A 25,988-nucleotide genomic window follows, 5' to 3' on the forward strand; every position below is an offset into this window, starting at 1 on the left:
TCAAATCAGGACAATAAAAGAATTTGAGTAGGCAGCTTTTTTCTGGGTAGGTAGCATTTGGACAAACAAACCTATTATTTATTATGGCCTTGCCTATCTTTAGAGATCATTCAAAATATGACAGTAAGAGACGCATTTTCATTTAATTGATGAAAGTATGACAGGAGATACTCAAAGAGGGAATCAAAACTATAAACTCAAACAGAGACTGGCTATAATCTCATGGCAAAAAGTTCAAAGATTTGCAATATTTACTATGAACAGACCACACTATCTTAAACTGCACTAAACTCAGTATTATGAAAGAAAACAATAAATATTAGGTTTTTTCATGAGGTTGACATCTGTATAAACTTTAGATCACTTTCATGTTTAACAGTTTTACAGTTTCTAAGCATGCAATGCATTTTGGTAATTACTTAACTGCATGGCTGTGTGTGGTTACATCTAAGCCAAATGATATTTGTCAAATTTATAACCTGGAAGTTTTAACAATATTATGATTAAAATTTACATGCTTAATTTGCATCAAGGAAATCTGAGTTAAATGATTCATATCATGTTATGTATCTGTTTACGAACTTTTAGGCTACTAAAATAGAACAAAAGCCATTTCCTCATTTTGTTTGCCAAATTTTATTTTATCGTCAAAACTTTGAACCATCTTCAATTTAGGATTTTTATGATTTTAATGAAGATAATTTGACTATCAGTCTTATTTCTAAAGACAACTGGACCTAAAGCAATCAACAAATTAATTATTTTAATTAGGACTGGTATATCTAATCAATTCATACAAAAACATTTTTCGGAAAAAATAACTGTATGGTAAATATTTTTATCTTCCACTACATTCTGTTCCCAATACCTTACAATGTTAAGCTGATTGCAGGTGTTGTGTTATTACGCAACATAGATATTACACTAAGAAATCACACGAAACATGCAACAGACACCCTTAACATAACACAATGTTTATTTTAGAAAAAACATTGACTTGTAAAATGAAAATTCCTGAAGATAATATACACATTTCCCTTTCTATAAGCTTGCTTTGATACTGATATTAGTGTCAAAAGATTTTCGTAAACAGACAAATGATACCTTTCAATTTTTTCATTTTAAGAATTTTGATAGTTTTACTGTAAAATCTATTGGCCAATTAGTTTACTGTTTATACTAAGGAATGATGTAATTTTATATAAAATTGTAAAATATACTGATTTTGTAAATATAACATGAAGGGTTACCAAAACACAGAAGCAATTGCTTGTCAATATAAATATATATAAAATCATGAAGCCACAAATACTCCCAATCTTCATCTTGTAATGTGATACATCAAGACTTTACAAGCTTCAGAAGCCTCTGTTCCGAGTTTTAAATAAAATTACAGAAAATCTTGATTTTTTATAGATTCTGTCGTCTTTTTAAATATAAACAGTCAACAGTCGTTGAAGTTAAATGTGAGCAAATATATGAACTTGAAAAGGGCAAAGCAAAGTTAAAAGGACAATATTTATCAAACTAAAGGGATTCACTGAAGCTTAGCTCTTGTATTTACAAGGAGAATATATTATATTCAAAAGCAAATATATCCACTCCTGGCCTTAAGCCTTTTTTGGACACATAGATCAAAACGATAATCTTGTCAACACTCATCAATAAAAAGACAACAAATTTCCAAACATTAATCTCTCCCATCTATACTTTGTGTCAATATTTTTAAGTCTAATCTAACAAAGCGAGAAAACATTCATTTCATCACGCCAAATCTAGTTAAAACTGTTTATTCAAAATTGTGGTTATGCTGTATGTATTCAGGTTCGTCGAGGTGGTGTTTAATTCATTTACAAAAGATAAATATGTATTCAGGGTGTTTTTATCAAATTTCAGGATAAAGTTATATAAGGGTAGATTACGAAAGTCAATTTACCGGATCTAATGAAAAGAAAACCGATATGAATAACCTCAAAATGGGTTCAGGTTACTAGGTCAAGGATAATTTGCATATTTCAGCAGTTACTTAATAACGATAATTGTTCATTAGAAAACTGCATGTTTTAAATCATAAATATCAGAAAATTATTCATTTATAATGTTTCTGATAATCCATACAGGGTTGAATATATGACCTTGTTTTCATTTTCCCCACCTTATTTATGAACATCCCCTAGCCGTACCTGGTAATTAAAGAGTAAACAAGTTCTATTTCATATGGGATTCAACTTCCATAATCTAAGTCAGTACTTATTTCTTCAAATTCATAAATTAAGGGATTAATTAGTTCATTTCTGAAATTAGAAATTCTCAAAATATTTGAAAATTCAAAGGCAGTGCAATTTGCATCGCCATCATATGGGTAAATGAAAAGTCACTTAGGTGTGAACCAAGCAACACCAACTGTTTTCACCACTTATACACATGCCCCTGTACTCTTCAATTAGATCTTGCACCAACTTAATTATCCTCTTTTGATTGGCCATCAGGGAATGTTGTCATTCCTTTCAATAATTCAACCATCTTGTAATGCAATTTGTCTTTCTTTCTCCAAGCCATGTTTTCACAATTGTAGTAATTTGTATTCCAACAGTCATGCTAATTTCTGCTACACAAGGATATTAAAGCATTATTCCTAGCTGACAATATTAGTAGGTCCCAATGATTAGTAAGTATTATTGACAATTATACATTTGCTTACCTCCAGAAGATGCTGTGAATCTCCCTCATCTCTGTCCAGGGTAGTCTTTGTTGTTCTTATAACACCTACAAATAAACAAACAAAAACATTATAAACAAACAAAAACATTATATACAAGGCAAAAACATTATAAACAAACAAAAACTTATATAAACAAGGCAAAAAGAAGAGACATACACATTCTTCACCATGAACTGTTAAATCTACAGGCCTGATGCTCAGTTTAAAAAAAAATTAAGTTAAATTTTGCTGGCCTGTAGATATGATTTTTACAGGCCTGAGAGCAATTTTACAAGCCTGGGGTGCCTGAGCTGCCATTCAGTGTGAAGACTGCATACACAGAGAGGATCAGCAACAAACCTTTTCAAGCAATATGTCTATATCAATTAGGAACTGTATGTACCAAACAGCATTTAAGTCACCAATGAAAGTATTATATTATATCCATCAAAGTAGATAATAATATTGGTTGATTGTCACTTGTTTATGTTCAGACGGAAGTATTTCATGCACATTTAGGTTCTAACAAATCGAAATATGTCAGAGGTATTACAATTGTGGTAACTTTTTATTATAAGATGTGTGCTAACAAAATATTGTAACATTGATTCAAGATAACAACTTCCAAGTTTGAATGAATAAGACGAGCTCATTAAGACAGCAACCAAACAAAAACACAACAAATTCAAAAACATGGTGAAAATGACAAAACAATGCATGAAAATTAAAATTTGAATAAAAATTTTCAACTTGCTAAAAAAGACAACCTATTTTGGATCATTACCAACAAAGTTTTAGTGTGTAAATGACAGGAGTAATCATTTGGAAAATCACATTTCTTAAATATACATGTATATAACAACAACATTCTAGGTTAAGCAATATACAACAACAACTTATATACTTAAGTTTCAATCTATTTCAAGAATTTCATTCAAAGCAAACATATTTAACATCTTATAGTAAACATTGCAAAAAACTTATTAAGTTGATCGATGATCTTGCTTGCAGATGAGTTATTGCTTTAGCGTTGGGAAGGAATATCAAGTATTCACCAGAAATTACTACATGAAGAAATTGTATGAATCAGGATTATTTTCACTGGAAATCTGATCAAATCAACTCAATTACACCCAGATCTAAAAATAAAGAGATAAAGAAAATTGTGCCCATGTTCAAGCAAAAAACTTCATATTAATGTATATCATAGACTTGAAGGTGTTCCTAATCTATGATTTTAAACTTCGTTAATATGTCAATACCAATAGAAGAATTATGAAATTGAACATGACATATGCAGAAATATAAAACAGAAATCTATTGAAAAGTAAAGTAGTATAATACCTTTCAATAAAAATCTATCTATTTGACAGGTGCTTGGTTTTTACCTATACCAGTGGGGGGTATACTAAGGTAAAACCTTCCGACCCCCACTACAGCTTCTAACTGTCACTTCAGTCTTTGTCTAGCATTGACAAATGAGTGCAATGACAAACCAAGGCTTTATTCAAATTAGACATAAAGACATAGTTTATGAGATTAGTCGTCACATAAATTTTAAACCAAAATTATTAATAAAATCTCTGAGTAAAATCTATGGAAAATCAAATTTTGTGTGCATTGTCTTGACCACTATCAACGAATGACCTTCAAGAAACAGCAACCTCATCTATATATATGTAAGAAGATTCTTTAATGGTAAAACATAGATGAGAACTTATAATTTGCACCTGAGTGAAAAACATTTTGTAACATTGTATACTTGACTCATATACAATGTATCACTAATATAAGTTTCTCCAATTTCTGTTTAACAAAGCACAGGATACAGTATTACCATATATAAAACATTATGTTACACCACCCACTGTGTAAAAGGAGGTGTGAAGGATCTTAGTGAAATCTTAATCCCATCACAAGCACTTTTCATACACAATTTCATATAAATCAACTGTTTACAAAATCACAAAATAGGTCAATGCTGAGCAAGCAATTTATAGAATTAAAATGACCAGTGCATTGAAGCCTTATACTATAAAGTTGGATATAATAACAGAGAAATCTAGAACATGATAAGCCTACAGTGGAAATTTTTGCAGGCCCACTCAAAATTTTACACTTTTAGTAACAAGCCTTGACTCCCATTTGGGCCCCTGGCAAAGTTATAATGAATGCTTAAAGAAGCTGGATATATCTTGAAGGTCAGCCTGAGTGTCCCAAAACCAATGTTTTAAAAGGTCTTAAAGCATTTTTATCTAAAACGTTTTTAATTTTTCGTAATTCAAATCCACATTAATAAACAAAAGATGAGTTTGAAGTCAATACAAGGTAACTAACTTGCTCTAACTTGGTGTCCACCAATGTCACTTTTAAAGTACAGGGGTTCTAATAGGATGAAAGTACTTTATCTTTAATCCTTTGCTTATATTTTTTTCTCTAAGCACCCCAAGTTGTTTATTATCATGTAATAATATATAATATGATATCTTAAAAGTAAGTTAAAGTATTCTCACTCCTACAGTGTTTACTGAATTAATATCTTTTATGCTTATTCATTCAAGGGAGATAATATGAAATTATTACATAACTGTCACTTCTTAGTTTTTCACGAAAACTGACTCCATGTGACAACTAGCATTTGTGTCTTTTTGTTCATTACCTTATAAAATCTGTAATTAATAGCCTATTGCTTTATGCAAGTCTATAGGGTAATTAGAAAGAGATAAATACACCAGACAACAACTCGTCACAATTAATAGACAATAAAAAAAATCTCTCAAAATTGTAAACAATGGCTACAAAGATATGTCAGGCAGTATAATTCATAATAAAAATTACTTAAAGAATGCTTGTAATGTAATTCTTCATACAAATTCTTAATTTACTTGTAAAATTTACATATTTTAGTCACAAATTATGCTGAGGGACACTTTATACTTCACAATACTAATTCATCATTCTGTAATGTTTATTTTCATTGTGCTGCATTTAAAATAGCATAAATATGAAAAGTGCATATATTCATGACCTAATTATTAGAAAAACATTGCAGAAAATAAACATTGAGTAGACTAATTTTTTGTTGATTGATTGGTTGTTGGTTTCCAAGGCCATTTCAGCACTCTCGGATGCTCATTAGCCGATATGTAGACATAATACATAAACCTCTTCTATTTGATATTTGATGGCGAAAATAACTTTGTTCTAATTTCTTTTTTATCAAATAAATTAAAATTGAGGATCAATATATGTTTATACATATATTATCAGACCAATGACCAGCAGATATAATTCACTGAACATGCAGGCTTCAGAGTTTATCCCACTTTTATCAGAAATATTAACAGTTATTCATAATGGTCGTCAATTAAAAATAGAATACTGTCATAATCTTTTCTAAAATCCTATTCCATTGTTTTCCCAAAGTAGCTTGACTTATGTAATGTAATACAAACACCATTGTTATAGCTAATGCCAAATACAGTTAGTGACAATAACCCTCACCTTTGTGTTAGAGTGACAATAGCCTAACCTTTATTTATTACATAATAAATTTAATAGCTAATAATCAATGAAACATTAAATTTGCATAATTCTAATCAGTTCTAATAGGATTGCTCATAATTCTGTGTAATAATAATATGATTAGATAAACTAAATCTGTTTCAATATATTGAGCAAATATAACCTGCCTAATTAATTGATCCAATACACCTACTATGAGTTATGAATTGAGGTTAATTTTTTTTTATCAAGTTACGAGCTTAACCTGATAATAAAAGATAAAAGGATAGAGCCACTTGAAACTAAAATCCGATGAAATTATAACTAGAAATAACTCAATATCTCACATGAAACAGTACTTTCAAGACTACTTGAAATTTTGACATTTTTCTGGACTCCTTCAAATATGAAACCTATTACAGAACATTCATGACAAGAACATACTGTACAACCCATAGCAATAAAAAAAAGCGGTATACTACCGGTATATCAAATTCACCAAAATCTGCTACATGTGTCTAAGGGAGAAACATATGAAGGACTGGTCAATAAATTGCATTTAATTATAAAAGATTCCAGAGTTCTATAATCCGTTGCCGTAACCAAGGTTGTGGGAAAGTTTGAGCACTCACCAACAAGATCAACCCCACCATTCTTTATTTGTCTGACTCTAGTCTGTTTTTGTTGCTCACAGTTTACCATAGTTGCCATAGTTGGTTTTCATCTATTTTTATAGTGTTTTCTTGTTTGAATCGGTTTATTAGTTTTGGGTTTCTTTGACTTGCTATAGAATGCTAAATATACACTTGATTTTGCTCATTGTTTTAAAGGCTACATGTAAGGTCACTTATAATTGTAGTGCATCCATGTACCCTATTAGTCTCTGTCTTTGGCAATATCCACTTTCTTTTGTGTTTTTCAAAATGTCAAGTGGTGGACTTTTATTTGTTTCTTCACAAATATTGCAAGCAATGTTGACGCCATTACAGTATACTTAAGCAGCAACATATGTCACAGGAATGAAAAAATACTGAAATCTTTCGTACATGATGACTTTAAAATGTGTTCTTGATGGAAGGCCTTGGAAAGATTTATTCAACGGTATCACATCATGAGAGCAATTACCAGTGTTTATATACACTTTCAGATTTATTTACTGAGTTTATTTGAGGTTTGTAATATATTGCTCTCTGGGTTTTTAAGTTCAACATATCTGATATTTTTCAATACTTTTTTAGAGAAAAATTGGTGCTGACAGTTCCATGGCTTTTACAGCTATAACTAATAAAGAAGAAATATAGAAATTGTGTTGATCTTAAGATAGTCTTAAGAGTTTTACAACAAGCTATCTATCTCTTTTTGTAATTTGTCTGATGTTTCTACAATAATTAGGAAAATCCATTTGGAAAATTCCTGCAGCTGTATTCTTGTTACAAAATATTGTCTGGTTTTTCCCAGAAAAACAAACCAAGGATATGAGTTCTAATGTACTAATCACACTCAGACTTCTAAATAGGGAATTAACTTATCCTCTAGATGGCTACATTTAGTACAAGAGTGAAATCACCATATAGGAAAAGGAAGTAACACACCATTTTTATAAGACATAAATGATAAATTATATTTCTGCTAATGGCATATTTCCCTATCAGTTATAGATGATTTCATTTACTTGATGGTCAAACCACAATTATGTAATTTTCGGTGTCTGAGGTATACCAAAAAAATGCTTAAACTGACAGGAGATTACGGAAATAGATTTTGAAAATGCACTTTTAAAGAAGGGGACATGACTCAGATTTCATTTCTACTTGACCGCAATTATGTAATTTCAGAGGTATGCTAAAAACTAGGAGAGTACAAAATTAGATTTTAAAAGATGTTATATATCTGCACTTTAAAAAGATGTCAGTATCTAAATCTAATTTATAATTTTCAACACACAAATTGATGTCATTAAAATGCACCTGTTAAATTGAAATGTTATCACCTTCAGTTTACATAACTATTTATTTAGCTAAATGAAATATTGATACTATGTACATTCAAGACAAGCAGGTGTATGGGGGCACCTGTTTTCATTCATGTAAATGAAAATAAAAACAGCACCAGGCTTTAAATGAGGAGGAGAACACATTATTTAATCATAAAAGTATCCATACTAACAAATTTCATTGCATCGAACTCGAGATTAAGTCACGAAAATAGTAAATATGCATAATATTATCATGACTAAGGGATAACTAATCTTGTCTTACTATTCTTAGTTAATCTATTTACATTTAGTCCACGTGTTATAAACATATGGGCTGAAGCCGAATCAATAGGCTCATTTTAACACAACTTACAATTGTTTTTTATGGAACTATTTTCTTACTCATGCAGTAGAAATGAAGGCTGTTAAAGTTGATGTATAATTAAGCAAAGTGCCTTAAATGCATCAAATGTTTTAACTGTTGCTTTTGAGCTAATGACTGTAATGTAAGTAGGATTAATAGTATGATGTAAACCATGCAATTAAAGAGTTATTAAATAATCGTGGAGGTCTGCTGCATGATTCTACAGAATGAATCTCAATAGAATGAAATCAATTGTACTGTTAATATTTGATAGTATCAAGTGGTATGGTAAAGGGGGTAATGTAACAGAATCTAAAAAGAACTGCAAAATAATGAGACCATTAAAACAGATCATAAAACTACAGGTACATACAGCACCTGTGAGGGTCTCTGATAATAACTGAGAAAATCATAGTTTTATTATCTAATTCCTGTCAGGGGTCGTTAAAACTCTACATTATGAAGTGAAAATCATAAACTCAAATTATTTATACACTTTGATCTATGAGAGCTGCTTCTGTTTAAAATTTTAATCAAAATTACATTATAATTATATTTTTCAAAGTGAGGCTACAAAAAAATGGCAGCTTTCAAATTTTTATGCTGATACAAATAAATATTTGTACTAATATGAACTCTTAATTCTTATTCAATAAATCAGAATGTTTTATTTTTTCTGCCTGCTATTTCGATAACTAAATTCCACTTTTTTTAGTGAACCATAATTTAAACGCTAATTAGGTTTAGATTAATTACACAACATTGGCCTCTTTTAATTTGATATTGGGAGCAATTTGTCAAGATTGACAGAACAAAAAAACATGATTACCCCAAAGCACAACACAGAGAAAACGGCTATCGTAACTATACAGATGTTCTTCTTAATCTTAAGGCTAACACAGCGTTTCTAAAGAGAAAACCATACACAGTCTGGCTCTTAAGTTTTTAGTGCTGAACTCATAAGTCTTTCTTCAAAAAATATTTCTTTGTTTACTTTGTTAATATTTTTTTGTTTGCAATCCAGAGAGTGACAGGAAACAATTTTCCAATATTTTCAAATAATTAAATGTAGAAAATTAGTATCTTTCAGAAAATTTTAATATAGCTTTTCTTACAGCATTACAAAAACATGCATTCAATCCCACTTCCCCTGTCAAACATAAAATGTTCAAAAACGAGTAAACCTGCAAAATTTGAATGTGTACATGTTTTTTTTTTACATGTATCAAATTGTGCATAATGTTTACAAGTGTATATTTAATTATCATTATTACAGGACCATTATTACCTATTGTAAATTAATTATGTTGAAGTAGAAATTATTATTAACAAATTGGACAACTATTTGTTATTCAAGTTATCATTTCAGAAATTTCAGAACCAACTACAGAGGAAATTAGAAGCACTAAAAGAATTGCTAAAGATACTTGTAACTTGAAGACTATACAATGATTGATTATTACAATCTCTAGTGCTTCCATCTTGTGTAGCAATCTTACAAACACATGTTCAGAACAGAGAGATCAATTATTCTAACACCTTTATTTAAAATGACAATGTTCTACTTAAGTCAAGGATAACTGTTAGATATTTGGTAGTACATGTACTAGCTTTGATGAATTATTCAACCATCAAGGACGGAAAGGCTACTGAGTGATGTTGAATTAATATAACCAATGCTTCTTGCATTCCTCTCCCCTTACTATAAGACAACCCACACATACCATGCTAACTATGATCGTAGAAAATATGTTGAATTATGTTTGATATTAAAGACGGGTGTAAAGGGGGGGGGGGGGGGGTTTAATAAGAACGCGAATTAAAATTTCCATTTCACGATGAACAAACAATTAAAAATTCCTTGAACGTTGATATTTTGCTGATTTCATGAAACACGCTGAATAACAAACCTTTTTCACGGCTGCATGTGACATAAAATAAGCAAAACTCTTACATTAAAATAACCCTTTACCACCCTCATTAAATAGCCAATAAAAAATCAAGAAGCAAGAAGTTGATATATAGTACAATTTTTATCACCACACAACATTCAGTGACAAACAAAGTAACTCATGGACCTCACAAACCAGGATGTTAAACCCTAAACATTACAACTTGCTGTAATCCTTATGATGGGACACCTATATGTTTTACTTTATATGTTGACAACATGTCTTGTGGTTTTTGTGTCTTTCAACTTCAGTTGTTGTTATGCTATCTTACAAACCCACACCTAACAATTCTCTATTTCATCCATCCTTTTTTAAATAAATTGCAATATATCAGGAGCCCCCATCCTAGTAGATTGATTGATTGCTGGTTTCCTAATGTCCAGTGGCAAATACTGTATGCATGTTCAGGACAATGTAGAACCACCCATATTGTAAATGAAACAAAAGTTGTAATCTGAATATTTGTATTGTAGTAGCAGCATTGAGGTATAAAGTAACAACATCATAAAGAGAACAGTGTTACATTTGAAGTTCCTTATAACCACGTCTACCCATAGTCACATCAAAGTTCGCATGTTTCTCAACAACCATGTACTGTAGAACCGTTGTCAATCTACACAAATGTACTATAATATTAGTACAATCACATTAGTTACATAAAACTCTGGTCATATACTGCAGTATACCGTAGCTTCAAACCATACATCATTCAGTACATGTAAATTAATCATAAAATCAACTCTAGGTGCAATGTTAGTTATTATTTAAACAAGAAAAGGTCAAACTTAGAGCTACTTTATTCCTTTTGATCAATTGATACAACAAACTGCATCTGCATGTGAGATACTCATACATCATACACTAGTACAGTACAGAACAATATGGACTTGAAAGATTAGTAAACTTGAACCATAGGCAATAAATCTTGAAAACTACGGTAAGTTGAATCTGACCTACTGATGTGTTTTTGCCTGTAACCATTTCACCAAAGTGTAACTGGAATACAGTACTACAAAAGAAATTAATTTCCAACAAAGAAACATCAATCTGACCTACACAGGCAAAATTGCAACGCATGTAAACGCATGTTTACCAGGAATTTACTGTACGTTTCTAAACATGGCAGAAACGCATGTTTGGAGCACCGTACGTTAAACGCATGCGTTTATGGAAAACATGCGTTTGAAAACACATGGTAAACGGATGTTTATGTGAAACATGCGTTTGAAAACACATGATAAAGGCATGTTCATGGTAACCATATGTTTGAGAACATATGGCTAACAGATGATCATTAACCGTATGGTAAACATATGTTTGGATGATGGTTGCTTTACTTCCAGTTGCAGGTCAGATGCATGTTCAGGCTATGAGATCATGATAATCAGAAATGAGCTCCAACCCTAATTTGTATAAGACTGACACCCTAACTCACAAAGTAACAGTTTGCAGGAAGATATGTCTCCCTACCTGGACACAAAATTCTGACTATGTGTTGATTCAGTCTGCTCTTACTTCTTAATGCTTTTTGCCTAGCAAAGCAGCTTATACCAGTTGTCAAGTGTTTGCATTGACTCGGTCCCTGTTTGAACCTTTAATAACCTCCTGCACTCAAGGCAAGCACTTTCAGACTAACTGAGGTGTTCTAATAACATGTAGGATATATGAACAAAACATGTCATGACGTGAATTATTCTTTTGAAATAAAACTTTCATGGTATCAATTCTATTGCATCATATGCGCATTTCGTCTGAATGCAGATGTTTTAATCAATAAAGAATCTACAGCTTTACAGTTTGCACTTTGACATGAGTTTTTTAAGGATTTGTAAGAGCGCGTTCAAATTATATCATTAAGATGAGAACCCCTTAACCATCCCATCAGCTTAAAATTAAACCCATTTCTATACATCAGTGTTGAAGGCCGTACTTTAACCTATAATGGTTTACTTTTTAAATTGTTATTTGGATGGAGAGTTGTCTTATTGGCACTCACACCACATCTTCCTATACCTATGTTTTCTTAAAATGGCATGATTGATAATAAATTCTCATCTTTGGTAACAGAATATATTTTAAAAATTTGTTAATAGTATAATCAAATGTACATATATGTAACAAAAGTTAAAGTCTATTTCTTCATCTTTTTTTTCTTCTTTTAACAGTTTCTTTCCATGGCTGATTCTGAAATAAATGCAAGATGCAAATTTTATAATAACAGCACCTAACTATCAATATATCTTGATTTTAAAACAAGCAAAATAATCAAATTAAGGTTAATATTATTATTACTTACAGTGATACATGAACATCTGTATATTTACAAGCATTCTGTCAGTATTGCATTACAATTTATCGGACCACAGCTGAATTATCACGTTGTGATTGGTTAAACACCGTCACGTGGTGATCCCTATGAAACAGTTTGGGGTTAGTAAGTTTCATAAGAGGTTCATGACATGTTAATGGTGACGTCATCTATTAATGTTGTTGTATTTCATTGTTAATTTTTTCACCAGAACGCAGAACAAAAGTCTGGTGTCCGATAAATTTGTTATACGTTTAACTACTGACCCCCTACAGATCCATAGAGGGTGAATAAAATTAATATGGGATTTGGCCTCTGGCCTCACCCCCTATGGATTTCACTAACCCTCTATGGATCTGTAGGGGTCAGTAGCTAACCATATAACTTATAATATAGTCCCCTACCAGTTAAATTTCATTGTATTGGAACAAATTTCTAACTTTATCTACTGTGGATTCATTATTATTCGTTGGATACCAATTTTCGTGGATTTCGTGTGAACAGTTGAACCACGAAATTAAAAGTTCAACGAATGACAATTTTTCCTATGGCTTGTATGCAGACTTCAGCAGAACCACGAAATTAAATATCCACAAACCTGTAAGTTTTCCTCAATCCACGAAAATTGGTACCCACAAAAATAAATGAATCCACAGTATAACTTGTCATGGTGTAACATGTGTAAACTATATAACAAATATCAAATCAAAGTGTTGAAAACTAATTATTTAAGTGAATTTTGTAAGACCAAGGACCATTATTATGCTCAAAATCATTACACCAGAAAAAAATAGAGGCTCTCAAGAGCCTGTATCGCTCACCTGATTCTACCTGGGTTTTTGAAATCATATAAAAAAAAGATAAAATTTTGCTACAAAGTAACAACACTTGGCCAGCACCTCATTAAGAAAGGAACATTTATGCTATGTTTGGTTTCATTCCATTCAGTGGTTCTCTAAAAGATGTCATTTGTATGCATTTCCCATAGGGTCCTATGTTAAACTAAGTCCCCCACTGGCGGCCATCTTGAATGATGGATCGGCTACAAAGTAACAACACTTGGTCAGCACCTCATAAGAAACATTCATGTCATGTTTGGTTTCATTCCATTCAGTGGTTCTCTAGAAGAAGTTCAAAATGTAAAATGTTAACGACGACGACGGACAACAACGGACGCCAAGTGATGAGAAAAGCTCACTTAGCCCTTCAGGCCAGGTAAGCTAAAAATTAAACTGGATCTGTTACTTGTCATGATAAAACAATATCATATCAATATCTTCAAGCATGAAGAAACAATTCCTGCAAGAATGTGCCCATAGACTAGTTCATGAATGCCCCACTTGCACTATCATTTTCTTTGTTCAGTGACCATGAAATTGGGAACAAAACTCTTATTTGGCATTAAATTTAGACAGATCATATCATTGGACTTCAACTTCATCAAAAACTACTTTGACCAAAAATTTTAACCTGAAGAAAGACAGACAGAGAAACCAATGCACAAAACGAGAAACAAAATGCCCATACATATAAAAGGGGCATAAAAAAGTGAGGAAAACTGGATGGACAGACCACAGAAAGGGAACTTAAAAGTTAAAACCATTGAAAATCACATATATCAGAATACCTATTTAAACAGTGATTTTTTGTTCTACTCAAATAACTACAATTTCTGTTTGCATCCTCAACTGTCACCTTTCTCTAGTTATAATTGTTTGATATACTTTACATGTCATTTTTAAAGCATAAATGTACATGTTTAATGTGTTTTGTCTAACTAATATAAACTTCCTAATAATCCAAATTGCAAAATAATTATGTTTTAAATTTTACTACTTTTTTGTTGTTGAGGGCAAAGAAATTCAAAAGTAACATTGTAATCCCACATGTAGCATTAATTCTGCACCACGAATATTGGCTGATGTGCAATGGATTAACACAGTAGCGCAAATTTTGATTAAGCCGAAGTGCGATGATGGCATTGTGACACTTTTTTATCGATAGCTTTGCTGAATTGCTAAGGTGGTAATTTGAATTTGTTTATCATATTTTCTATGTTATTTTTTAATGTTTACATGTGAATTTGGTCAAGGAAAATCCTGTTTACCACCCACTTCATTTAGTGGTGATATAATTTGATTGGTTGAGGTCACAAGTTGATAAAACATTCATATATATATATATATTCTATATAACATAATACCTTGTCTTAACTTGCTCATGCTGGTGTCCATGTACTGTGTCTGTAATATTTTCCCATTTTCTTTACTTTTCTTCACTTATATATGTTCCATTTTTTATGTTCCCAAAAGTCCAAAAAAACTCAACTTTATCAGGCCCATTGACATATATTAGCTTGTTTTTGTGGAAAAATGACCTCTGAAATTAAAACAATTAAAATATTGATTTTATTACAATTTACTGATTTAAGGATTATCTTATGTACCTATGTTTAGTAAACAAGATGCTCTGCAGGGCACAGCTTTATAAGATTGCAGATGTCAAACCCTGAACATGTGGAGCAAGTATGACACAACATTTAAGCTTGATACAGCTCTGAATTTGGATTGTGATTAAATAGATGACATAACATAGGTTTCTGACACAGAATAAATATGTGGTCTAAGAACTTAAACTTAAAAATTTTAAATTGGAAAAATGGTTAAAAATTGACTATAAAGGGCAATAACTACTTCAGGGGTCAACTGACCATTTTGGTCCTGTTGACTTATTTGTAAATCTTACTTTGCTGAACATTTTTGCTGTTTACAGTTTATCTCTATCCATAATAATATTAAAGATAATTTCCAAAAACAGCAAAATTTCTTTAAAATTACCAATCCAGGGGCAGCAACCCAACAACGGGTTGTCCCATTCATCTTAAAATTTCAGGGCAGATAGATCTTGACCAGATAAACAATTTTACCCCCGTGTCAGATTTGCTCTAAATGTGTTGGTTTTTGAGTTATAACCAAAAACTGCATTTAACCTCCATGTTCTATTTTTAGCCATGGCGGCCATGTTTTTTGATGAAATGGGAATCTTGGTTTGATGCTGGGTCACCGGACACATTTTTCAAACTAGATACCCTAAAGATGATTGTGTCTAAGTTTGGATTAATTTGGCCCGGTAGTTTCAGGAGAAGATTTTTGTAAAAGATCATGGAAATTAACGAAAAATGATTAAAAATTGACTATAAAGGGCAATAACTCCTAAAGGGGTCAACTGACCATTTTGGTCATGTTGACTTATTTGTAAATCTTACTTTGCTGAACATTATTGCTGTTTACAGTTTATCTCCATCTATAATTATAATATTCAAGATAATACCCAAAAACAGTAAAATTTCCTTAAAACTACCAATTTAGGGGCAGCAACCCATCAAGGGGTTGTCCGATTCATCTGAAAATTTCAGGGCAGATAGATCTTGACCTGATAAACAATTTTACCCCATGTCAGATTTGCTCTAAATGCTTTGGTTTTTGAGTTAAAAGCCAAAAACTGCATTTTACCCCTATGTTCTATTTTTAGCCATGGCGGCCATGTTTTTTTATGAAATGGGAATTAAAACACAAACTTTATTCTAGATACCCTAGGAATCAATCAGATGAAGTTTGGTTTGAATTGGTTCTGTAGTTTCAGAGGAGAAGACTTTTGTACGGGACGACATCAAAAGATTGATGTAGGATAAAAAAATTAAATCAAATAGTTTGGGGGTGGGGGGTTTAAAATTCTGCAAGTTTTGTATATCTAAAATCGATATTTACATATATGTCCCTATTGGTAAATCATTTTTTCCCAAATTAAGTTAAGAGGGGTGTGTGGGAGTCAGTGAAAAAACTATGTGAAGTAAGTTTTTTATCCTACATTGTACATTGAACTTTTGATGTCGTCCCTAAGTCTGAAAACAAAAAAATATTTTAACAACTTAAACAAAATAATCAACCAATTATAATTATATAATGTTCTTTCATGACATACCTCTAATCATACATTTGCAATGTTTCATTGGCCATGTAGGCTGCTGCTCCTTATTTGCACATGAATCAATACAGCACTTTTCAAATCCACTACTAGTCTAGATACATGTATAAATATAGAAATCAACGCCTCTAATGACTTCTGTTTTGTTGATTATTTTCCACTACTTCTTTAAGTGCTTGTACTTTCTTTAAAAATGCTAAAAGAAAAATGTTTAAATGCATAAACATGATAAAAGGAAGTTATGATACATGTAACTGGCAAAATTGCCTCACTTTGACATTTCAAAATAAGACTAACAGATTTGCCCTAAAAAATATGACTTTATAAAAAGCATTTCATCAATAATTTTAATGTTCTTCTGCATCATTTCAAATCAATATGATCAATACGACATTTTAATGAATGAACTGGTTATATTGCATCTCTGATTTTGTCAATTAATGTCAATCTTTGCGCAATAAACATAATACATTTACATATATTAACATGATTAAGGAATTTGAAATTTTAAGTTACATGTGTACATGTATATGAAGATGTGGTATGAGTGCCAATGAGACAACTCTCCATCAAAATAACAATTCATAAATGTAAATTATAGGTCAAGGTACGGCCTTTAACATAGAGCCTTGGCTCACACCGAACAGCAAGTATATACATGTATGTATCACAATTTTGTGCTGTATTCGTGTCAGTTCTGACTTTAATACACCTATGTAGATAATACAATTGAGAATGGAAATGGGAGATATCTACACATTAAATGTCTATCAAACCATCTAATGCCCAATTTTTTTAATTTCTATAGAATTACAACCACATGATTAATTATCTGCCTTTTCACAATGAAAATGACATGAAAAAAAATAGTATAATAACAGCATCCCCCTTTTATAAAGTGACTTGTATTTATTTTGTGTCTGGCTTCATGCATTTAGTGATATTTCTTTTGGTACTGGATATTGATTGGTATGTCTTATATAAAATCATGAGTGAGTTTTAATTCATGTTTCAAACAAGCAGATACATGTAGTATATGGGTATTAAAATTAGAAAACATTTCAGAAAAGAATACCCACTTTAGAGTGGTCCGTAACAGTGTAAGACACATCTTTTTTTTTAATTTAAATTACCTTTAAAGGAATTATTGAAGCATCATCACGCATGACTGGAGAGGCCCCAGTTTGACAGTCAGTGCAACCCCCCACTTTTATTAAAATTTCTGGATCTGCCACTGTTGACCAATTCAACCAGCTGTGAAAATGAGATAAAGGTTATGTGAAACTTGGCATTCACTGCACACAAAACTGTTGACCTATTACTTATTTACTTGGAATGATCAAGTTTTTACATACTAAAATCATATAAAATCAAAAAGTGACTGTGTATCCCAAACTCTGTGCATGTATGATTGACAAAAGGTGGTCAATGGTTTTCAGGGTGTTTGGTGGTGTTTTGGGTGACGAAAAGACCCACCCCTCTGGATTTCATGTTTTTATGCCCCAGATTTTGCAATCAGGACCCCTCCAACCCCCCTAAAACACAAATACTTTGTTTACAAAATACCCTGTTCTCACAAGAAGGTCATAAATAAGGGACCGGTAATCTTTTCTAACCAGTAGGGCATGAAACAGCAACCTAATTTTTGGCATATTTGTAATATAAAAGTAATATAGGAAGAACCCCCCCCCCCTTTTTTTTCCAAGATACAAACATACCATTCATATGTCGGATAGTGTTGTATTATTATGTTTTATGATATAAACTCATCATGCTCAATGGAACTGAAAGTTGAAGTACATGAAGTATGGAAGATGTCTTAAATTGGAAGCAAGTTAACTCGTACCAACAGAAACTCGTACCATGTTAGCTCGTACCAAAAAAGTTAACTCGTACCACTGGAATGTCGTACCACTGCAAACTCGTACCATCAAAAATACATTAAAAATTACGAATATTTTATGTTATTTTTTTTGTAAACTTAATAAAATTAATGTTGAATTACTTGAATTTTATACTGGATTTTATAGACAAAAATACGAATGTTTTTCTAAAAAGCTTTATTTTTTAAGCTGATATTTCAAAGTAGTTATAATCCAGAAGAAAGAAAAAACATTGCTTTAACTGTACCTTAAGATGCTGTAATCCATGATCACAAATTGAATGCTTGTTGAAAGCCATGTGCTTTTTGGCGGGAAAATTCGGGAACAGGAAACGGTTACATTTCATTGTAACTTGTTATTTATAAAAAGTAAAAATTTCAATTTCTTAATCATTTTGATTAAGTGCTAGAATTTACATGTATTCATGAAAAATTAATTTGGAATGATTAAAAGATCATTAAAAATTAAATTCAATAATAATCAGTAAAAGTTTTAAAAAGTCAAAGGAGACAACAAAGCAAATCTGCCACAGTATTTTCTATCCAATAGACAGGGAACATTAGCTGCAAATTGGTCATTGTACTTTCAAATTATATACATTTTACCAGTCTCTGATTTTACAGACTTGAGAGGTATTGAGTTAAAGTAAATTACATACATCATTAAACACCATTTAAATAAGTTGGTACGAGTTAGCAGTGGTACGAGTTTGCATTGGTACGAGTTTTTGTAAAGTGGTACGAGTTGACGTTGGTACGAGTTTACAATGGTACGGGATAACTATAATTCCTTAAATTATTTAGAGTATGGACTATGGACGATGTGCACGGTGTGGCGGTACATGGTCGACACAGAGAGAATTTAATGCTTACATCTTTCTGCTTTAAAAATCCATTTTAAAAAATGTGAATGATAAATTTATTTTTACCTTTCTTTGTGCTTTCCAAGTGGCAAGTCACCAATCAAAACAAAAACACTTTCCGTTGCTTTGACTTTCATTTCAATCGTTCCCTGTTTTTTTCCAGTGAATCTACAAGTTATCTATTTACATTTATTTGTTAATCGGTTTGGCCATCAGTTTGAACAACCAGAGTTGTTTATACCATATATCTTTGACTCTGTCCATTCTTGCAGTTAGTTTAAAAAAATTGAAACCTCCATCCGCAGCTCGTGAGCGTCCATAGTATTGCGTCATAGTATACAAAATGGTAACGGTGAGAATTCCGGGTTTGCGTACTCGCGTACATTTGCTAAAGTGAGGGTCTGGAAACCGTTTCGGGAGGAAAGAATAAAGAATGATGGACAAATTAAAGTGCAGAATAATGAGAAAAAATAAAGAAAGGAAAGAGGAGAGTAAAAATGCAAAAAATAGAACAAAGAACATTTGAGAATCATGGGGTTCTACTTCTAAATTATAATTACACTGAATATTGAAAATTATTGAAAGTAAAGGACACATTATAAATGAAGAAACAGAGATAATGTTAATGGTCTGAAAATTAAAGATATGAAGGACCCTCATCCATAACCTTGTATTTATTTTTATTCAATTAGTTTGTTACATTCAGGGGCGGATCCAGGATTTTCAGTAAGGGGGGGGGCAAAGTTTTATAAAAAAAAATTGGAGATTTTTTTAGGTAAAATTATTAAAATATTCTTCCAAAGGGGTGAAATGTAGATATTTCGAACTATTGTGCAGTAAGATGAGCAAGAAATTAAAGTTTCAAAATGAAACGGCCATAATCCACACCTGACAACAATCTACAGATAGACGGACGCAAAGTGAGACGAGACAGTTCACAATTGCTCACCTGACCAATATATTTTGCAAACGAAAATTTCTACTTTTACCAGCGATTTTTTATTTTTTAATTGTCCTTCCATAATATCTGTTTTTTTTTTACTCTTTTGATTTTCGCAGGTTGTGCCAGACTTTACTGTGTTCGCAAAAAACAACTAAAATCAGAATGAGATGCATTTACGCAGATATCTTTATTTTCTTGGGATGCCAAGCATGTAATACGGTACAGAATTCGACTAAATTTTTAGGTTTGCAAGTGAGAAACAAATATAGACACAGACATACAAATTAATATGGGGACGAAGTCCCCAATTACGGTAGAAAAATCAATGAAAAAAAAAAAAAAAAAAAATCTGGGAAAATTTCCCGAATTTTTCATTGTACTAATGAACTCAAAATCGTTAACGTTTTTTTTCAGATCTAGTTCCTGTTCCGGTTTTCCCGCATTTGCGCAGAAATCTGTCTTGTTTGCATGAGACTTTGATTTTTTTTTATATTTATCAGTCTAGTAAAACATCAGATTGGATCTCAATACAAATTCAATTTTAATAATTGTTTGATATGAAAAAAAAACCGTTACGTTACCTGATGAAAGCGTTTCTTTTGTTTACATCGAATATGACGTCATAACTTAAAGAACGTCACAGCTAATTCCCTAACAACAGAACCAAAATCGGGAACGTTACGTACGGTATTTCGGTTTCTTTTATCAACATGATTGAATTAAGAAAATAATACACACAGACTTCGTCCCCATTCACAGGTTATGCCTGCCTCATATTATGGGGACGAAGTCCCCAATTACGGTAGAAAAATCAATAAAAAAAAAAAAAAAAAAAATTGGGAAAATTTCCCGAATTTTTCATTGTACTAATGAACTCAAAATCGTTAACTTTTTTTTTCAGATCTAGTTCCTGTTCCGGTTTTCCCGCATTTGCGCAGAATTCTGTCTTGTTTGCATGAGACTGAAAAAAAATTTATCTTGATCAGTCTAGTAAAATATAAGATTGGAACTCAATAAAATTTTAATATGATAATTGTTTGATTTGAAAAAAAACCGTTACCTGATGGAAGGGTTTCTTTTGTTTACATTGAATATGACGTCATAACTTAAAGAACGTCACAGGTAAATCCCTAACAACAGAACCAAAATCGGGAACGTCCGTATCCTTTATTAACATGTTTGAAGTAAAAAAAAATATACATACAAACTTCGTCCCCATTCACAGGTTATGCCTGCCTCATATTAAACTAAGCTTCCGCTTGAAACACTATCTTTCATTACGGATATTATGAAAGAATCTCACCTGCCGACTGTTTTCTTGATCGCATCTATACTATTAAACGAGAAGACCTCATTTTGGGTGTCGCTTCTCTTCTTTCCACAATAAATTAATCAACACGGTTCTGTGTCCTATAGGTACAGTGCATATTGCCATTTGTCATCCATTCATATGATTATTCAGATAGAGTTATTTTTGGAGAAAAACAAGAACAAAGGCATCCGGATATTGTCCCGTCTTTGGGCGAAATTTTAAGTCAGATTAGACTTCCGGTTTGCGTTTTTCTGTATACTCTAAACATACATATACAAAGAATAAAGTGTATTTTCAGAATTCTATCTTATATCATTTTCAAGATTACTATCCACGGCAGTCACAGAGTTTATTAAATAGAGAGGGTCTGTATACTATATCAATGACCACTATGGATCGATTAGTAAACTTAGAATTGAAAGTAAATACACTATATTTATATAATAATGAATGTTCATATATACAGATAAGCGCTAAAAATATTCATGTGAACTACCTTTTCTGAAATTCTCCAGTCATTAAATCTTTACAAAATTCATTGATTACAAAAAAAAAGACAACTCTCCACAAGAGACCAATATGACACAGATATTAACAACTATAGGTTGCCGTACGACCTTCAACAACGAACAAAGCCCAAACTGCATACTCGGCTTTAAAAGGCCCCGAACTGACAATGTAAAACAATTCAAACCTAGCGGCCTTATTTATGTACAAAAAAATGAACGAAAAACAAATATGTAACACATAAACAATCAACAACCACTGAATTACAGGCTTCTTACTTGAATGTTCATAACAAACTAAATGTATGTTTATATTGAAATTGATAAAAAAACAAAAAATGGGAATATTGGAAATAAAGGAAGAAGGATATAAAAAAAGCATTTTCCTGTCCCCAATAAGAGGAGGGATATGACCTTTATCGGGACTCAGGGATCGTGTGTTTTTAAACTCGGGATTTCGGGATTGACCCTTTCGGGATCCAGGAATTCCTTTTTTTGATTTCGGGACCTCGGGATTTTGTTTTTTTAAGCCCAGGATTTTGGAAGTCATGTTTTAAAACCCGGGATTTCGTGATATCCCCCTCCAATAACCTATGACTTTTTTCCAGTCCTTTAATATTTTACAAAATTCTTCCAACAACACTTTACATACATACTTTAAACTACGCTCTAAATGCCCGCGATTTCGCGGGTGTGTTCTAGTCATGATCAAATTTTGAAAGTGAGTAAGGGATGTTTTGGAACTACGATTTATCAAAGAAATTGATTATAAAAACCGGAAATACAATATAACATTTGTATTTACTTTAACTTTAACTGCTAAAACCTATTATATTTGTCATCAAATGCAGCTACGCGTGTGACACCTTCCCGTTTGAAATAATAACTTTAATAAAGCGTAGGTCAGTTGATTAGTAATCATGTTGATTCTGTTAAACTGACTGTTTTATATACTTTGAATGTTAAAAAACATGGAATGGTCTCTTCTGATACTTAAATATGTTGAAGTCAACCCATGCGTTGCAAATTTTAGGGAGGGGGAGCACGCGCGCCACGCCCCCGCCTAAATCTGCGCCTGACATTTCTTTTTTCTTTTATGTGGTAGTAGTTTGATAAAATTAGTTGTCATATTTTTTTTTATAGTGACAGTGTTTGAGTTGGCCGAGTTGTATAGAAAAGAGAAATTGAGAAGGACGTTTATTCTCAAGAGTTACAACTGTTCTAGTAGCATGCTTTGGCAGATTAGAGGAACATAATTTAGTGACTATTGTTTGTCATGATTTTAACATGATAAAATGCTTCTTTCCACTAATTCTAAAGAGCCTCATTGAACAAGACAGAAATTACCTCAGACAATCTGACACTTACATTTACTAAGGGGAGACCATTTAACTTAAAAAAGGGGGGGGGGTGTTTAAAAAAAAAATCTGACCCCCAATTTGATGAAAAAAAATATATTCTGGTCAGTCAAGCAGATGACAAAAATATTATTCTGAATGTGGATTTCCCACATACCTAATAGTGTTTAATTTTGACAAACTAATTTGATTGATAGCGTCGAAAAACTAATTAAATTTGTACACACTGTGTGCAAAAAAAACCCTTCTGAGTCAGAAAAAAATAATCATACCCTCTCTTTTGAAGTTTAATGCTTTCCCCCTTAATTTAAGTAATCATATAAAATCTGAAAACATATGTTTTTAAACATCAATATGTTTATAGGGTATTACTCAAAACATACGTTAACAACCTGTTTTTAAACATATGTTTACCAGGTGTTACTCAAAACATGCGTTTACCAGGTGTTTTTACAAACATATGTAAACCACATGTTTTCAAACCCATGTTTACCAGGTGTTTCTTAAAACATATGGTAAACATATGGTCAAACGTATGTTTCTCATGTGTTTTGTAAACATGTGTTTTACATGCGTTCATAAACGCATGTTTACCACATGTTTTTCAAACATATGGGAAACGCATGGTTTCAAACACATGTTTACCACCTGTTACTCAAAACACATGGTAAACATATGGTGAAACGCATGTTTACAATACGTTTTCAAGAACACCTGGTAAACATGCGTTGCAATTTTGCCTGTGTATCATGGAAGTATTATATTGACCACTCTGAGGACTTTTTCACTTCCATGGACCAACTCAGACTGAACAGAAAACTCAACATACCAATTTCCTTGATCATACATTAGAGTACATTAGTGTGATATAAATTGTGGTCCAAAAAGAGCATGTAAAGGTGGTCAAATAGACCTATGATTTTATCTTAACCTTTAGCACAATACAATGAAAATTTCTAAGAGGAACTCACAGATACACACATGAATATGGACACAGAGTGTATTCCAATTATAAGATGTAGGACCTTTAGCTTAGTTTAATGCCTAATTGTTACAAATATATCTTATATGTATAACTCTTCTAAATATGTGGTGTTTCCTATGAATGAAATTAAATTTTCATATGTAAAAGTACAAAATAAACATTAAGCAGCATGTACGTCTATGACCATTCTAGTTTCCTACAGCATGAGTTCACCTTTTGTTTCACTCAACTGGTTCACTGTTACTTTTTTAGCATAGCTCAGACAATTTAACATAAAAGATTCCAATAGTTATAAAATATCAATAACCTGTAAAATCATTGTAGCCAGATAAAGGTGTTAGATCTATCATCTGATGTGTATTGGCAGCTAATCAATTCTACAGGTGAAAACAGGTAAACTGAACTGGTCAAGGAGACAAAAGTCATCAGGTCATTTTTCTCCAATTACTGACTAATGTCTGGTCAACCTTCTGGTCACCCTGTCACAATAGCAGTGTATTGATCTAGATTGTAGGTTGTGTGAAGACTTGTCACAAGAGGCTTGGGATCATCTCATGATGTCTAGACTGATCTGTTATACTCAGGGTTTTATTTATCCATAAAACAAGATGTGGGTCAATATACTCAAAGAGACAGCAAACATCCTATACTGTGGATTCATTTATTTTCGTGGGTATTAATGTTCGTGGATTGCTGATAACTTGCATATTCGTGGATATTTGATTTTGTGGTTTTCCCAATCTGTGTATACAAAGCCTATTGAAAATATAATATTCTTTGAACTTTTAAATTCGTGGTACACTTACACCCACGAAAATTGGTATCCAACGAATTATAATGAATCCACAGTATACCAGAAAAGAGTTATTCTTTATATACATACTAGTACCTTGTTGTTTTATATTTTGGTGTTTATACATCGTGAAGAAGAAATGGTTTAAATATACAGACGACATGATATATCATAGTATATATGATTGTTGAGGAAAACAAATTAAACAATACATAAGATTAGTCGAAAACATGAAAAGGGAGTTAACTTGGACTCCCATTGATAGACAAAGACAGTGAGTGATGCAACATGCATCTTACTTTTCGACCCCTGAGATAATTGTTGCAATTGTTCAAAAATATGCCAAGTCAGCATTACACAATATCCTGATTTAACAGCCCCTTTCCAATAAGACCAAAAGGTTCACAAATACAACAATTAATACTCATTTCAAATGCCTATAATGATCATAAGCACCTGCTGATTTCAGCAAGTACAAAGATTAACCAATAAGAATGCAGAAATTAAACTTAAGAGTGTTAATGCTGGCTCTCAATACACAGATAAGCTTGAATACCT

The 25,988-nt window shown here is 31.9% G+C and overlaps 1 protein-coding gene and 1 long non-coding RNA gene across 2 annotated transcripts in view; both read right to left on the reverse strand.

Annotated features, from left to right (window-relative positions):
* Nucleotides 1-25,988, reverse strand: part of LOC134697715 (protocadherin Fat 1-like) — a 133,322-nt gene that overhangs the window by 73,631 nt on the left and 33,703 nt on the right. Inside the window, exon 4 of the mRNA XM_063560000.1 lies at nucleotides 2,702-2,766. Coding sequence (XP_063416070.1) covers nucleotides 2,702-2,766 — 65 coding nt within the window. The remainder of the gene's footprint in view (nucleotides 1-2,701; nucleotides 2,767-25,988) is intronic.
* Nucleotides 12,572-19,986, reverse strand: LOC134696600 (uncharacterized). Its single transcript, XR_010102975.1, has 5 exons — nucleotides 19,600-19,986; nucleotides 17,922-18,042; nucleotides 16,786-16,984; nucleotides 15,008-15,183; nucleotides 12,572-12,680 (listed from the first exon to the last, which is right to left on the reverse strand). It is a non-coding gene; the product is annotated as an uncharacterized LOC134696600 (long non-coding RNA).

This window comes from Mytilus trossulus, chromosome 14 (assembly GCF_036588685.1).
Source record: "Mytilus trossulus isolate FHL-02 chromosome 14, PNRI_Mtr1.1.1.hap1, whole genome shotgun sequence".
NCBI classification, from domain to species: domain Eukaryota; kingdom Metazoa; phylum Mollusca; class Bivalvia; order Mytilida; family Mytilidae; genus Mytilus; species Mytilus trossulus.